At 44.9% G+C, this 15,747-nt stretch overlaps 1 protein-coding gene across 1 annotated transcript in view; it reads right to left on the bottom strand.

Annotated features, from left to right (window-relative positions):
• Positions 1 to 15,747, bottom strand: part of gcgra (glucagon receptor a) — a 189,236-nt gene that overhangs the window by 23,936 nt on the left and 149,553 nt on the right. The window contains 3 exon segments of the mRNA XM_028819982.2: positions 3,408 to 3,515; positions 9,032 to 9,128; positions 14,987 to 15,121. Of these exon segments, the coding sequence (XP_028675815.2) occupies positions 3,408 to 3,515; positions 9,032 to 9,128; positions 14,987 to 15,037 (256 nt within the window). The 5' untranslated portion in view covers positions 15,038 to 15,121.

Below are 15,747 nucleotides of genomic sequence, written 5' to 3'. Positions count from 1 at the left end.
TGAGCCAATGGGAAACAAACACAGCTTTTCATCTCCTCTTTGCGGGATCAGCTGCTAGCCTGCTGCCGTGCCGCGTGTACTTCAAACATTTAAAAGACTGCGCCGTGGCTGTCCTAGTGTCTCACTGCCTTGTCTCTCTTCCCCCAGACCACCTCTGCTCTGGTCAGGGCTGCCAAGCCACCGCGCCTCTTTGGGGAGGAAGATTTTGTGTTCTTTTGACCAAGAGGCAGAGCCGAGGCAGCCAGTTTGACAATTGTCCGTTGTGCGGCGGGATCGCTCCTGAAAGAGACTTGTGTGTGCTTTGGAATAAAGTTTATGTCTCTTGGAAAACTCTGAGTGACCCTGTGCAACCTTATGACCGAAGTGTGACAAATGGTACCAGAAGTGGGGATGAAACCCACGTGGACTTTGGATCACTGTTTAAGGAGAGTTTCAGAGGGGCAGTCACGTCCCCTTGGAGCCACGTTCACAATATATAATAGAAATAAAATATTTTATAGATATTATATGATTCCATTCTATTCCATTCCATTATCCAACCCACTATATCCTAACTACAGCGTCACGGGGGTCTGCTGGAGCCAATCCTAGCCAACACATAAGCAAGGCAGGAACAAATCCCCAGGCAGGGTGCCAGCCCACCACAGGGCACACACACACACCAAACACACACTAGGGACAATTTAGAATCGCCAGTGTACCTAACCTGCATGTCTTTGGACTGTGGGAGGAAACCAGAGCACCCGGAGGAAACCCATGCAGACACAGGGAGAACATGCAAACTCCACGCAGGGAGAACCCGGGAAGCAAACCCGGGTCTCCTAACTGCGAGGCAGCAGCGCTACCCACATTATATGATATTGTGTCAAACATTATTTTATCAATATGTTTATGTATATATATATAAATGTATGTATATATATATATATATATATATATATATATATATATATATATATATATATATATACAGTGCATCCGGAAAGTATTCACAGCGCATCACTTTTTCCACATTTTGTTATGTTACAGCCTTATTCCAAAATGGATTAAATTCATTTTTTTCCTCAGAATTCTACACACAACACCCCATAATGACAACGTGAAAAAAGTTTACTTGAGATTTTTGCAAATTTATTAAAAATAAAAAAATTGAGAAAGCACATGTACATAAGTATTCACAGCCTTTGCCATGAAGCTCAAAATTGAGCTCGGGTGTATCCTGTTTCCCCTGATCATTATTGAGATGTTTCTGCAGCTTCATTGGAGTCCACCTGTGGTAAATTCAGTTGATTGGACATGATTTGGAAAGGCACACACCTGTCTATATAAGGTCCCACAGTTGACAGTTCATGTCAGAGCACAACCCAAGCATGAAGTCAAAGGAACTGTCTGTAGACCTCCGAGACAGGATTGTCTCAAGGCACAAATCTGGGGAAGGTTACCGAAAAATTTCTGCTGCTTTGAAGGTCCCAATGAGCACAGTGGCCTCCATCATCTGTAGTGGAAGAAGTTCAAAACCACCAGGACTCTTCCTAGAGCTGGCCGGCCATCTAAACTGAGCGATTAGGGGAGAAGGGCCTTAGTCAGGGAGGTGAAGAAGAACCCGATGGTCACTCTGTCAGAGCTCCAGAGGTCCTCTGTGGAGAGAGGAGAACCTTCCAGAAGGACAACCATCTCTGCAGCAATTCACCAATCAGGCCTGTATGGTAGAGTGGCCAGACGGAAGCCACTCCTTAGTAAAAGGCACATGGCAGCCCACCTGGAGTTTGACAAAAGGCACCTGAAGGACTCTCAGACCATGAGAAAGAAAATTCTCTAGTCTGATGAGACAAAGATTGAACTCTTTGGTGTGAATGCCAGGCGTCACGTTTGGAGGAAACCAGGCACCATCCCTACAGTGAAACATGGTGGTGACAGCATCATGCTGTGGGGATGTTTTTCAGTGGCAGGGATTGAGAGACTAGTCAGGATAAAGGGAAAGATGACTGCAGCAATGTACAGAGACATCCTGGATGAAAACCTGCTCCAGAGCGCTCTTGACCTCAGACTGGGGTGACAGTTCATCTTTCAGCAGGACAACGACCCTAAGCACACAGCCAAGATATCAAAGGAGTGGCTTCAGGACAACTCTGTGAATGTCCTTCAGTGGCCCAGCCAGAGCCCAGACTTGAATCCGATTGAACATCTCTGGAGAGATCTTAAAATGGCTGTGCACCGACCCTTCCCATCCAACCTGATGGAGCTTGAGAGGTGCTGCAAAGAGGAATGGGCAAAACTGGCCAAGGATAGGTGTGCCAAGCTTGTGGCATCATATTCAAAAAGACTTGAGGCTGGAATTGCTGCCAAAGGGGCATCGACAAAGTATTGAGCAAAGGCTGTGAATACTTATGGACATGGGATTTCTCAGTTTTTTTATTTTTAATAAATTTGCAAAAACCTCAAGTAAACTTTTTTCACATTGTCATTATGGGGTGTTGTGTGTAGAATTCTGAGGAAAAAAAATGAATTGAATCCATTTTGGAATAAGGCTGTAACAGAACAAAATGTGGAAAAAGTGATGCGTTGTGAATACTTTCCGGATGCACTGTATATTATATATATATATATATATATATATATATATATATATATATATATATATATATATATATATATATATATATATATTTGGAAGCAAAGGTCTGTGATATAGTTTGTATATTTGTAGTTAGAGATCCACAAAGCTAAGCTTTCGACAACCTACCAGGTGTCATCATCAGAGAAAAATGATTAGACATTCAGGAATCAAAGGCAATATATAGCTGGTGAAGAGTCGGGATGGAAGGTGGGGGTTGTAAGGGAGTTGGGGGTGGATTAGTAAGATGGGGTCCGGAAGATATTGGTTATAAAGTCTCTTTAATTACTTATGAATATATATTTATAGAGTGTATATGAACATCTACATAAGTATTATGTAATTACATAATTGATATTATTATGCATATATTGTCACGTATGCACATCAGAGGGTGGCCCTCCTAGGTATGTAGTTCCACCCCGGACTGAGAGGGGGTGCTGCCACTAACCGTGTTGTCTTCTTTTTCCTCCACCGTCCCGAGTAAGCACCCAGTGAGGGCAACTGACTCCGCCCCTTCCTATCCCCGGGCCATAAAAGCACAAACGAGCGACCGGAGAGACGGAGCTCCCCTGTCACATGACAGACCCTCTAAATGACTTCCGCGTTAACTGGAGGCTGTTATTTGTTATATTTTGACTCCATTGTGCCTTTGTTTTCTTTTGTTCCAACTGAAGTTAATGGGGACAGCCGGGTTGGCACCCAGCACGTTTCTTTTGTCGAGATTGTCATTCTCTCTCTCATATATACAGTCTGTATAATCCTGTACAAGGTGACTTTTCTCATTACCTACCTTTGTTGTGCCAAGGGAGATAATCAGGACAGGAGACATTAACAATGGTATTTGGCAGACCGTCAGGCCAACAAGCATATCTGTCAAATGTTCTGTTGCACACCAGACCTGATTAGCAAGATAAAAATGCAATATGTCAGTTACATGAAAAGCAAATATGAAATAAGTAAAGGTAACACACAAAAACTAAGCTGAGGAGCTGCAAAAGAGAAATGTCAGGTCCATTTTCAATACCCTTGACATCTTTGTACGGCCGATTTCTGCACACAGGAGCTTATTGTTGAGCCTTTTCTTTTGCCTGTTGTTTGCTCCTGGCTTCTCTTATCTGAATTTGGTGTCTCTCCCCATTCCTTGCTTTTGTACTTTATTTTCTCTTGACCCCTCCTACTAAATCTGGGGATCCTCCCACAGCTTGCTATTTTACCTCATATTTCCCTGGACCAATCATATTAGTTTGTGAGGTTATGCCTTCCAGCCCTTCCTTTGTTGTACTTTTTGCCAATGGCCCCTCCCACTTGTGCTTGATACCCCGCCCCAGTCCACCATTGTGCCTGCTATTTGCCAGTGACTCCTCCCACCTGTGCTTGATACTCTGCACCAGCCCTACTTTGTACTTGCTATTTGCCAGTGGCCCCTCCCACCTGTAGTTGATACTCCACCCCTGTCGTCCATTGTGCCTGCTATTTACCAGTGGCCCCTCCCACCTGTTTTTGATACTACGCCCCTGTCCTCCCTTGTGTCTGCTATTTGTCACTGGTGCTTCCCTCATATGCTTGACACTCCGCCCCCAGTCCTTAGTTGTGCCTGCTATTTGCCAGTAGCCCCTCCCACCCTCTGCTTGATAGACCGCCCCCAGCCCCTTCTGTCTCCCATGATGTCTTTTAGAGTTATATGGTAAACAGGCTAACGTCAGCAGCATATGTATGTCAGTCTTCTTCCTTGTCAGGTTCACACGAGTTTATGTCTTTAACTACTTATGAGGTGATCAGCACTTTTCAGTTTCCTCCATGACAGTTCAGCACACCCCTACACTTCCTGCAGCCAGCAGTTATGGTTATGGGTTCCCAGATCCTTATCTGTCATACTACAAGGGGGGCTCCACCCCCTGCTCGCTTCGCTCGCCTACTCCCGGCGTTGGGTATCCTGAAATACATTAGTCGAGCTCGTTTATCTTGGACGGGCTCGTGTTTGTATATCCGTCAGTCGAGCTCGTTCGTTTTGAACCCGTGCCTGCTTTGCTTCTGCAGTTTCAGACACGCGTTGTAGGCGCCTGCGTTCATTGATCTTATCCAGGAGGGCTCGTGTTTGTATTGTTGAGCTGTATTGTGCTTGAATTCGGTGTAAAGCGTTCAGCGGTTTGTACAATCCCAAGCAGCACATTATTCCTAACTTCACTCCGCAGTAGTGCCACTCACAATATGGCGGTGACGCCTGCGCCTTCCATAGTAGTGCCACTCACAATATGGCGGTGACACCTGCGCCTTCCATAGTAGTGCCACTCACAATATGGCGGTGACGCCTGCGCCTTCCATAGTAGTGCCACTCACAATATGGCGGTGACGCCTGCGCCTTCCGTACTATCATTGTGGACCTGTGGGGCCGCCGTAGCCTCTTCCGCTTGAATCTGGGCTGCAGCGCAGAATCCTCTTTTTTGTGCTGCTGTGTCGTTAGTCGTTAGCTATGGGCGCGTTGTTGCTTCATTTCTCATTCACGTCAGTTGAGCTCTTTCATTTTTGGGCCATGACTCCTTCGTTCGCGGTGGATATGACTTCTCTTGCGGTTTATGAGAAGCGCGCTGTATGCGCCTGCGCAGTATGTCTCATGGTCCCATCACCGTGTACCTGCGTCCATGCCATTCGGTTTACCATTCTCGGTTAGTAATATGGATGTTGGATTTTTGCTCTCATAGTTTCTTATGCCGGCTCTGGAGGGACAGGGACTCTGGCTCAGCTTATGGTTTCCTTTAGCGTCCTTCACGTGTCGCATTCGCTCCTTTTAGTTTTAGGTTTCATGTCACCTGTTCAGCAGTACGAGATGCTTACTTGCATGTCACCTCACAATCACAGAAAGATAAACCGTCAAATGAAATATTACGAACAGTTAAGACCCTCTGCCAGCCCCTAATATTAACAGTATCCATAGATCCATTACTAAACGCAATGTACCCCTATTGACATGTTTGTAACTCTAAATCATAACATACTTGGTCCCTAGTGTCACAGAATCCAGTTGCATGTGCTAATGAACAAGTGACACGTCACCCCTCTCCGGCGTCACGATCATCTCGAAACTTCCTTAACCTGAAAACGCTCAGCAGACCATTAACAACGCTGTCCGCCATTAGATGACGTTTTAATTCGAACGCTGATGCCACTAAGTGGAACTTATCAATAAGCCGGGTTAGCACGTCTTCAGGGCTCACATTTTCACAAGGACTTCAAGAAACAAAGGCAGGCTGAAGCGTTCAACCAAGAAAGTACCGCTGGCATCGGGCCAACTGTACATTGAGAATGAATACAGGGTTTGTGCTGAGACGTTCAACAACACTCAGAGCGTCTCCCCCTTATTGAACCGAAGACATGAAAGATCATTTAGCAGTGAGTTCATCTAAAGCCAAGAAAGAAATGTCTGCTATTGGAATAACAATGAAAAACCAACCGCGCGGCAGCTGGCCGGCCATGAAACTGCGATTACAGCTGATGGGTATTTAACCCACCGGCAATCAGTGACTCCGTGTTCCGGAACGAACTTAATAGAATGTAGTCAGTAGGAGGGGGCGGGAGACCTGAAGTAGCTGAACGGGGACATCTGAAATATCTGACTCGCTTAACCCCTTAAAGTCAGGCCCGTTGTTTTGGACCAAACAATAACATAAACTGATTTTTTTTTAAAGTGACCAGAGCCATTTATTTGCTCCTTTCTATAATTAAAGTGCAGAGTCTTGCCATTAAAACGCTGTTTTGCGTTACCCCCAATACCACGTTGTAATACTTTTCTTTCTTCTCTCAATTGCCGTAGCACAGCAACACCTGACCCTGGGCTTTCTTTTATAGTGTTTGGGAATTTACTGCGACACATACCGAAATAAGAATATAACATTCCAAGTGCATTTATTGGTCGAAATGTTTCTGTATTTTGCAATTTATTCTGTGGTAACATAAGTAATTCTCCAGGTGTAAGAATTTCCGAAAGCAACTCGTGTCTAACCTTTAATAATGACAACGTGAAAAAAGTTCACTTGAGGTTTTTGCAAATTAATTAAAAATAAAAAAACTGAGAAATCCCATGTCCATAAGTATTCACAGCCTTTGCTCAATACTTTGTCGATGCCCCTTTGGCAGCAATTCCAGCCTCAAGTCTTTTTGAATATGATGCCACAAGCTTGGCACTCCTATCCTTGGCCAGTTTCGCCCATTCCTCTTTGCAGCACCTCTCAAGCTCCATCAGGTTGGATGGGAAGCGTCGGTGCACAGCCATTTTAAGATCTCTCCAGAGATGTTCAATCGGATTCAAGTCTGGGCTCTGGCTGGGCCACTCAAGGACATTCACAGAGTTGTCCTGAAGCCACTCCTTTGATATCTTGGCTGTGTGCTTAGGGTCATTGTCCTGCTGAAAGATGAACCGTCGCCCCAGTCTGAGGTCAAGAGCGCTCTGGAGCAGGTTTTCATCCAGGATGTCTCTGTACATTGCTGCAGTCATCTTTCCATTTATGCTGACTAGTCTCCCAGTCCCACAGCATGATGCTGCCACCACCATGCTTCACTGTAGGGATGGTATTGGCCTGGTGATGAGCGGTGCCTGGTTTCCTCCAAACATGACGCCTGGCATTCACACCAAAGAGTTCAATCTTTGTCTCATCAGACCAGAGAATTTTCTTTCTCATGGTCTGAGAGTCCTTCAGGTGCCTTTTGGCAAACTCCAGGCAGGCTGCCATGTGCCTTTTACTAAGGAGTGGCTTCCGTCTGGCCACTCTACCATACAGGCCTGATTGATGGATTGCTGCAGAGATGGTTGTCCTTCTGGAAGGTTCTCCACTCTCCACAGAGGACCTCTGGAGCTCTGACAGAGTGACCATTGGGTTCTTGGTCACCTCCCTGACTAAGGCCCTTCTCACCCGATTGCTCAGTTTAGATGGCCGGCCAGCTCTAGGAAGAGTCCTGGTGGTTTCGAACTTCTTCCACTTACGGATGATGGAGGCCACTGTGCTCATTGGGACCTTCAAAGCAGCAGACATTTTTCTGTAACCTTCCTCAGATTTGTGCCTCAAGACAATCCTGTCTCGGAGGTCTACAGACAATTCCTTTGACTTCATGCTTGGTTTGTGCTCTAACATGAACTGTCAACTGTGGGACCTTCTATAGACAGGTGTGTGCCTTTCCAAATCAGGTCCAGTCAACTGAATTTACCACAGGTGGACTCCAATGAAGCTGCAGAAACATCTCAAGGATGATCAGGGGAAACAGGATGCACCTGAGCTCAATATTGAGCTTCATGGCAAAAGCTGTGAATACTTATGTACATGTGCTTTCTCAATGTTTTTATTTTTAATAAATTTGCAAAAACCTCAAGTAAACTTTTTTCACGTTGTCATTATGGGGTGTTGTGTGTAGAATTCTGAGGAAAAAAATGAATTTAATCCATTTTGGAATAAGGCTGTAACATAAAATGTGGAAAACGTGATGCGCCGGGAATACTTTCCGGATGAACTGTATCAGGGCACCTGGATTGCTGATTTTTTGCCCACCAGGTTATCAAGGCTGAGAGGTGGCACTTCAGTAGAAGTACAAGTGCGGGTGAAGTAAGACACCCCCATTAGATTGGTACGTGGCACACAACCAAAAGAGTGTTGAGTCATTGTGCACCTCAGGGACACAAACCGGTATGTTTGTTAGTGCTGTGGGGAGTACTGAGGGGGGTGGCATCACTCTTAGGGGGTCCAACTTGGAATATTGTGGAGTGACTGGCAATTGGGCATCAATCAAGTCATTGTCTGGCTAGGACCACTGTTGTTTGGTTCAGGAGTAGACCACCCTAGTGACCGGACTTGACAAAGCCTCACAGATCTTCATGTTAATGCAATAAAACTTGTAGTCTGATGTATTGGAGTGTTGAGCGGTGGTCCCGAAGAGGCCGTGTTGGTCCCAATGCAGTGAACAAGAAGCTCTGATCCAGACATCTCAAGGTTCGGTGACACGTTGCTTGCGGCCAGGGCCGGATTTTCCTATAGGCTAACTAGGCTTCAGCCTAGGGCCTCAAGATCAAGAGGGGCCTACATTCAAATTGTTAGCAAAATTTTATTATCTCTCATGTAATTTACAAACTTAAAAATGGAAGGTGAAAGGGCCTCATAAGTGGAATAGCCTAGGGCCTCTTTTCATATAAATCCGGCCCTGCTTGCGGCTTAGATACGTAAGTAAGGATGTGCCAGTCTATACGTGCCAGTCTCCAAGCGGACCCCCACTAACATACAGCTGAGGACGTTCACTCTCTCCAGGCCCACATTAGCCCCCCTGTCCCAACGCCTGGTCGCTCATCGGTGGTGTTTACTACCACACAGTGTGTCCTGAGACCCCCGCCCCCCCCCCCCCCAACAGCGCCACGCTCTTCACAGCTCTCTCTCTAACCTGCAGATGGAGGGTCCGTTTTCATTTTGTGTTCGCACTGCTGACTGTAGGCTTTCCAATTCTCCAGCAGATGCTCCATAATTTCAGCCGATAATCTCTGGGAAAAGAAAGCATTTGTGCCGTTAGAAATCCCGAAATGAGCAGCGAGTACCGAGTTCAAATTACGAGTTCAAACAAGCACAGGGTGGCAAAGAAAAGTTCACAAGTGGCGTTTAGTGGCTTTAATGCTGCATAATAAAAGTAACGTCACATTTCACGGATTTCAGAGAAATAAAATAAACGGAATGGTGAGAGAATATTTGAGGGAGGAGCCAAAAATTCCGGAAATTGTTAAAACGAGCATGCACTTGTCCCATATTCCTGTTAATGTGTCCCGAGCCTCCAACGAATTTTCCTGGATTTCTTCAATGGCAAACCAGAGTCAATTTTAAGTCACAGGGTGTGTGTGTGTGTGGGTGCAAAGCAACAACCACGTTGTCTTTAGTCAAACGCTCTTCAACTGATGATGCGGTGGGTGCAGGTGTGCAGTCATGGTGCAAAATCCAGTTTTGGGTGTGTCGCTTCTCCAGAAGTTTTTTTCAGATGCCTTCCCATAGACGTCTCAGCAGTTTAATGTGATGTTGCTCATTAACGCTCAGTCCACGGAGAACAAATTCTCAATGAACAAGTCCGTCGATGTCGAAAACACCACCTTCATTGACTCTTGAAAGTCTGCTATGGATGCAAAAACAGTCACCTGCACGACTGTAGAATAAATACTGGGAATTACGCACTCGATCAACTCAGCACGATGCCACTCAGCGGACTGATTAACCAGAATTGTATGCATGCGACACCTAGTGGCCATGTCAAGAACTGCACCCTACTGCTACGGTACTGATCGATTCCAGGAATTTTTGGGTCCCTCCTCATATACCGGTGATGGTGCTCAGGGCTTGAATTGGCACAAAATTAAAGGGCATCCCGGAAAGGAAGGCCAGCATTAACCTGTCCCAGCAGTGTTGTAAAGGGAAAAAAGACAATAAAGACAGTAGAGTTAAATGCCAGGAATTATGCACTCAGTCAGCTCATCATGATGCCACTCGGCAGACTGATTAACCAGAATTGCAGGCATACGACACCTAGTGGCCAAATCAAGAATTGCACCCTGCTCCTGTGCTACTGACCAATTCCAGGAAGATTTGGGTCCCTCCTCATATACTGGCGAGGGTACTCAGGGACTAAATTGGCACAAAAGAAAAAGTGAACCCTGGAAATGGAGGCCAACACCAACTTGCCCTGGCAGGCATGTGAAAAGAACAGCGTGAATTAATTTCTAAGATTAAAATAAAGGAATGCAGAGTGCAGTGCCCACCTGTGTCAAGACCCTTGCAATGTAACCTATCCCTTTCATTATAAATTTATAACTATTTATTTATTATAAATGGGCTGGGAGGGACCCTTGGGTCCACCAGAAGGGAGCACTGGGAATATAAGGCCAGGGTATTAAGAGGGCTGCAGCTGGCCAAGAAATACTGTAAGTTCAAGTTCATTATCAGGTGTACTCGGTACAATAAAATTGTTACTAACATATAGGACAGCAGGATAATGACCATTATAGCATATTAAAAATATTAAATATTAAAATAGAAAAAAACAAAATAACATACAACAGTTCAATCAGAAGGATTCAAACTCTTTCATTTTCTGCCCACTTTACAGTATTCTAAATTTCATTTTAAATTTTAATTTACCATTTCTTCCCATCTGACTACACTCAGAAACCCATAATGACAAAGTGAACTCTTGTTTTCAGAAAGGCCCACAAATTTCTTAAAAATCAAAGACTGAAATCTCGCATATTCACCTTTAATTAAAGGATAGGCGTCCGTGTGCCTGTGAGTTCTTCTGTGTCTCAGTCATTCCAACAGACAGTGCATCATAAACATTAACTCTTCTTTTACAAATCCCATACCAAATGGCAAATAACAGACACATATGAATTGCATTTTTCATTCCAGCAGATGGTGCATCACAAACATTAACACTGCTTTTATGAATCCCATACCAACTGGGAAACAACAGAGATACATGCGTTGCTTTTGTCAATGCAACAAATGGGACAAACAACTGTAGTATAAAATATATTGCATTTAACATTCCAACAGATGGTGCATCACAAACATTAACACGGATTTTACAAATTCCATACCAAATGGCAAATAACAGACACAAATGCATTGCATTTCTCATTCCAACAGATGGCACATCACAAACATCTGCAGTATAAAATGCATTGTATCTAACATTTCAACAGAGGGGGGCATCACAAACATTTGTAATAATTCATTTTGTTTCTAAAAATTATTGTAATGTGCCATCGGTTGGAATGACAAATGCAGTGTATTTTATTACAGCATGCATTACAAAATACATTCCAGTAGTTGGAGCACAAGAAATGTTAGTGCAGAGGTTTACGTCGATTACTTAGATTTCAACCCATCTTAGACAGGTAGCATGGCTAGTCCACCTTTAAAAATGACAAGTGTCCATGTATGTGTTTGTCAGTCTGGTTGCTATATCACTATCTTTCCAACAAATGGTGCATAATAAACAATTGTAATAATAAAATGCATTGCATTTGTCATTCCAACAGATGGTGCATCACAAATGTAAACACTTTTTGCAAATTCCATACCAAATGGCATATAACAGAGGCATATGCATTGTAATTGTCATTCTAACACATGCGATTCAGAAACATTTACAGTAATGCATATTATTACTACAAATCCAAAAGCATATGGCCAAGAGAGCACTGGTGTGGCTTCTGGAAAAGTCTCTGAGTGTCCTTGAGCAGCCCAGCCAAAGCCACATAGAGCATGTGTGGAGAGACCTGAAGATGGCAGTTTACAGACGCGTCTCATCCAATGTGACAGAGCTTGAGAGAGTCTGCCAGGAAGAATGAGATAAACTGCCCAAATCTAGGAGTGCAAAGCTTGTAGAAACTTAGCCAAGACAACTCAAAGATGGAATTGCTGCTCAAGGGGCTTCTACAAAGTGCTGAATTAAGAATCTGAATACTTATACTTACATTTTTAATAAATCTGCAACCCTTTCTGAACGCATGTGCTCACTTTGTCATTATGGGTTGTTGAAAGTAGACTGATGGGCAAAAATGGCAAATGTATCAATTTAAAATGAAATCTACAAGACAATAAAGTGTGCAGAACGTGAAGGAGTCTGAATGCTTTCTGAGTACTGTACATAGAATGAGACACAAACAGATATACAATTATAAAAATATACACATGGAAGAAGAAGTACAGAGCTGTTACTGTGGCTGTCATTATGTTCTTGTTATTATGGCTGCTCAGTCACCTTCTGACCTGCTGACAGAAACTGTCCCTGAATCCACTGCTGTGAGTGCCAATGGCCCCGGAGGGAGAAGTGAGAGACGCGTTCGTGCAGGATGGCCGGGGTCTTTAATTATCCTGTTTGTCTTTCTAAGGCAGCGAGTGTTGTGTGTGTCCGGAACAGAGGACAGCTGGGGGGGCCGGTAATGTCCTTCAGCACCATCTCACGAGCAGATGGCCGTGCCAGGATGTTAACGCAGACAGCGAGGATGGGCTCTGCTGGGCCCCTGTAGAAGAGCTGGATGGCGAGATCTGAGCCGCATTCAGACATTAGAGGACGTAAAGGTGCTTGCTGAGCCTTCTGGACATGAGCCGTAACGTGTTGTGACCATGTCAGTTCACCAGTGACGGTTTAAAGCTACATGCCCACAATGTAGATGGGAGCGCAGTCCATGTTCTGAAGTCTCTGACCAGCTCCTTGATTTTCAGCCGAGATTGTTTCCAAAAATCGAACTGAATGGAGTTTTGTAGCCGGAGAGATTGATAACAACGCTGACGTTAGAGTTTCAGGTTTTGAATGAGACACAAACCTGGACGGTCGAGGAGTGCATGGTGCTGACATTCATATCTTTACACTTGAGACGTGAGCGATGCATGTCGATCACGGCCAATACTTTAGGACTTTCCAGTATTAACCAGTCCACCGGTGATCTCAAGGACTTCATATATCATGAAGACCTTTGAGTGGTCCTAAAACAACTTTGACCCCCGGTGTAAGAACATCTGGATCCTCTGTAGTGTGCCTATCAGAGTGCAGGATGCTCTTATCTTGACGATCCACTGAGTCTATGCTCATTTTGGACAAAACTGGCACCACAGTCAGGCTCACGGTCTTTGATTTCTCCAGTGCTTTAAAGACTGATCTGCCTCACCGACTGGGGAAGAAGCTCAAGGCTTTGAATCTTGACGCCTGGATCATGGACCACCTGACCAACAGACACCAGTTTGTGAGGCTGAGGGGCTCTGCGTCAGACATGGTGGTGTGTAACACTCCCGTCCTCTACAACACAGACTACCAGAACTTGCCATTTTCAGCTGACTCGTCCATCATGGGCTGCGTTAATAATGGAGATGAGTCGGTGCTCGGGAAGGTCGTGGAGGACTTCATCTTGTGGTGCGGGGACAACACCAACCTGCAACTCGACATCAGCAAGAGAAAAGAGCTGCTGGTGGACCTCCAGGACGCCTCTGAGACCAGTCACTATTCAGGGGGAGGACATGGAACTGGTGCAGGGTTACAAGTACTGGCAAACTGGACTGGTCTGACAACACAAGATGGGCCTGAGCAGACTGGATTTGCTAAGGAGACCTCAATCTTTGGATGTGTGCTGGAAATGTTCTACCAGTCCATAGTCACCAGTGTGGTGCTCTACGCTGCTGCACCCTGGGGTAGAAAATGGAGCTGAAAAGAAGCAGGAAGGCCTACTCTGTCACGGGCCATCCCTGGACACACTGTGACAGAAAAGAGGACGGTGGCAAAATTGGATGCCATCATGACAAATGTCCTCCAGGAGGTGCTTTCTCTCTTCTAACACTATTCCTCCACCATGGTGTGCTAAGAAGCACCTCTGGGGGTCTTTCCTGCCCACTGCTATCAGGCAATTCAATGTGCTCATTAATATGATTATTGATTGATTGGCTGTATTATCTGTCCTGTGAGTTTGTATTCTTGTTTTTTATGTTTCCTCTGCTGTGCGCACTTGAATTTCTCCATGAGATTAATAAAGTTTTATGTCATCTAATCTTAAAGGAACCTTAGAGGTGCTTTCATGGACACCATAGAACTGGAGATGTTGGCCACAATCCGGATTTATTCGCCTTTGCTCCATCTTTGCTCACATTGATTTTGTAGGTCAGCCAGAGTCGCGACTTCCTGGGTTCCCTCACGTCGCTGCTGTTGCGTTCTTTCCTGGTTGACTCCCATAAATGTTCAACCATTGGCCTGATCCAAGTCATTTCGCCGTTGTTCTGGTGTTCCCATGCCATCCTGAAGTTGAATAATGAAGCTCTGCTGAATGGCGCTTTTACGTAATCGAATAGGAAGGCAGCCAGTATGTCACCTTGGAGGACTTCTGCTCTACTGCGGTGCTCATCTGACGGTGGTCCGCCGTTAAGAACTTTGCTGTTCAAGTTCTCATGGAAGGCTCATGTTGCTTGCACCAAGCTTTTTACAAAATTCCATATAGAGGGAGAATTGCAAACGTGACGTCCCGTTGCCTCCAGTTGTGAGTAACGCCGCTGCTCTCTTCCGCTCACTTGAGATCTCAATGTGAGTGAATGTCAGGGTCTTGCATGTTGTTTTATTAAAATGTTCAGATGTGTGTGTATTGTCAATTTTGATGTGTGTGTGAAGAGGGACAGCCGATTGTGGGTTGCGAATTGGGCACAGGGTCTTTCCTCCCCTCTCCTTTTGAGGCAGCGCCATCGGTTTCTGCCATGTGACCCAACTGTACCAGGACAAGATCTGCTCACCACCGCCATAAACTGGAATAGACAAATGAACGTCTCGATAGCAGAAATGGCTCCCATTCCAACACCCCGACTCACCACATTTGCTTACCTGAATGTTGACTGAGAAAGCTAGAAGGGTAAGAACAAAGACCTGAGACATCCTGCTGGTGTCCTGGATCGGATTAAACGCCCCCAAGTACTCCTCACGTTCATAGAGGACCTTTGCGAGAGATTACTGAATAGCCTAAAAGCAAAACAAGGAGGGAGTTTAGGGACGTGGTGCATTCAGGTTCAGTCATTGAACACCCACGGTGGCCCAGCAGGATTAGATGCTCTCCATACTTTGAAAACCAAAGCCATCCTTGGCCGCCTTTCTATCTTTCGGACAGACTTACCTTGCATGCTTTTGTCGATGAAGGCGACGTCGGAGAACGGAACGAAATCTGAAACGTTTCTGCAAAAAACACCTTTACCATGGAAACGTTTTTGGCTAAAACGTTTCAAATTCCATTCTGTTCCAGTCTTGAAAACCTCAGCCTAGACGAAAATCTCCAAAAATGTATATTTTTGACATAATTCGTTAGGGGGGGTGGTATAAAAAGCTACACACTTTTACATAACTGGATGAACATATTGGTAATATTTGCTTCACCTAGTGCGTCTTTGTAAAACACAATGGGCTGACCGGCAGTTTCAACTGAGCCGCCCTGACTTTCTACCATGTGGACAGACTGCTGAAAAAGACGTTGGTGTGAAATTATTTATAATATCATGATCGAAAAGGCTAATTGTCCACTGAGATGCACAGTAAAGAGAAATGAGTTGGGGGCTTAATAAGAATTTAACACATGTGGAACTGTCTCAGTCTCT

This window comes from Erpetoichthys calabaricus, chromosome 14 (genome assembly GCF_900747795.2).
Source record: "Erpetoichthys calabaricus chromosome 14, fErpCal1.3, whole genome shotgun sequence".
NCBI lineage: Eukaryota > Metazoa > Chordata > Cladistia > Polypteriformes > Polypteridae > Erpetoichthys > Erpetoichthys calabaricus.
Note: the sequence above shows the minus strand (reverse complement) of the source record. Positions and strands in the feature narration are given on the sequence as shown.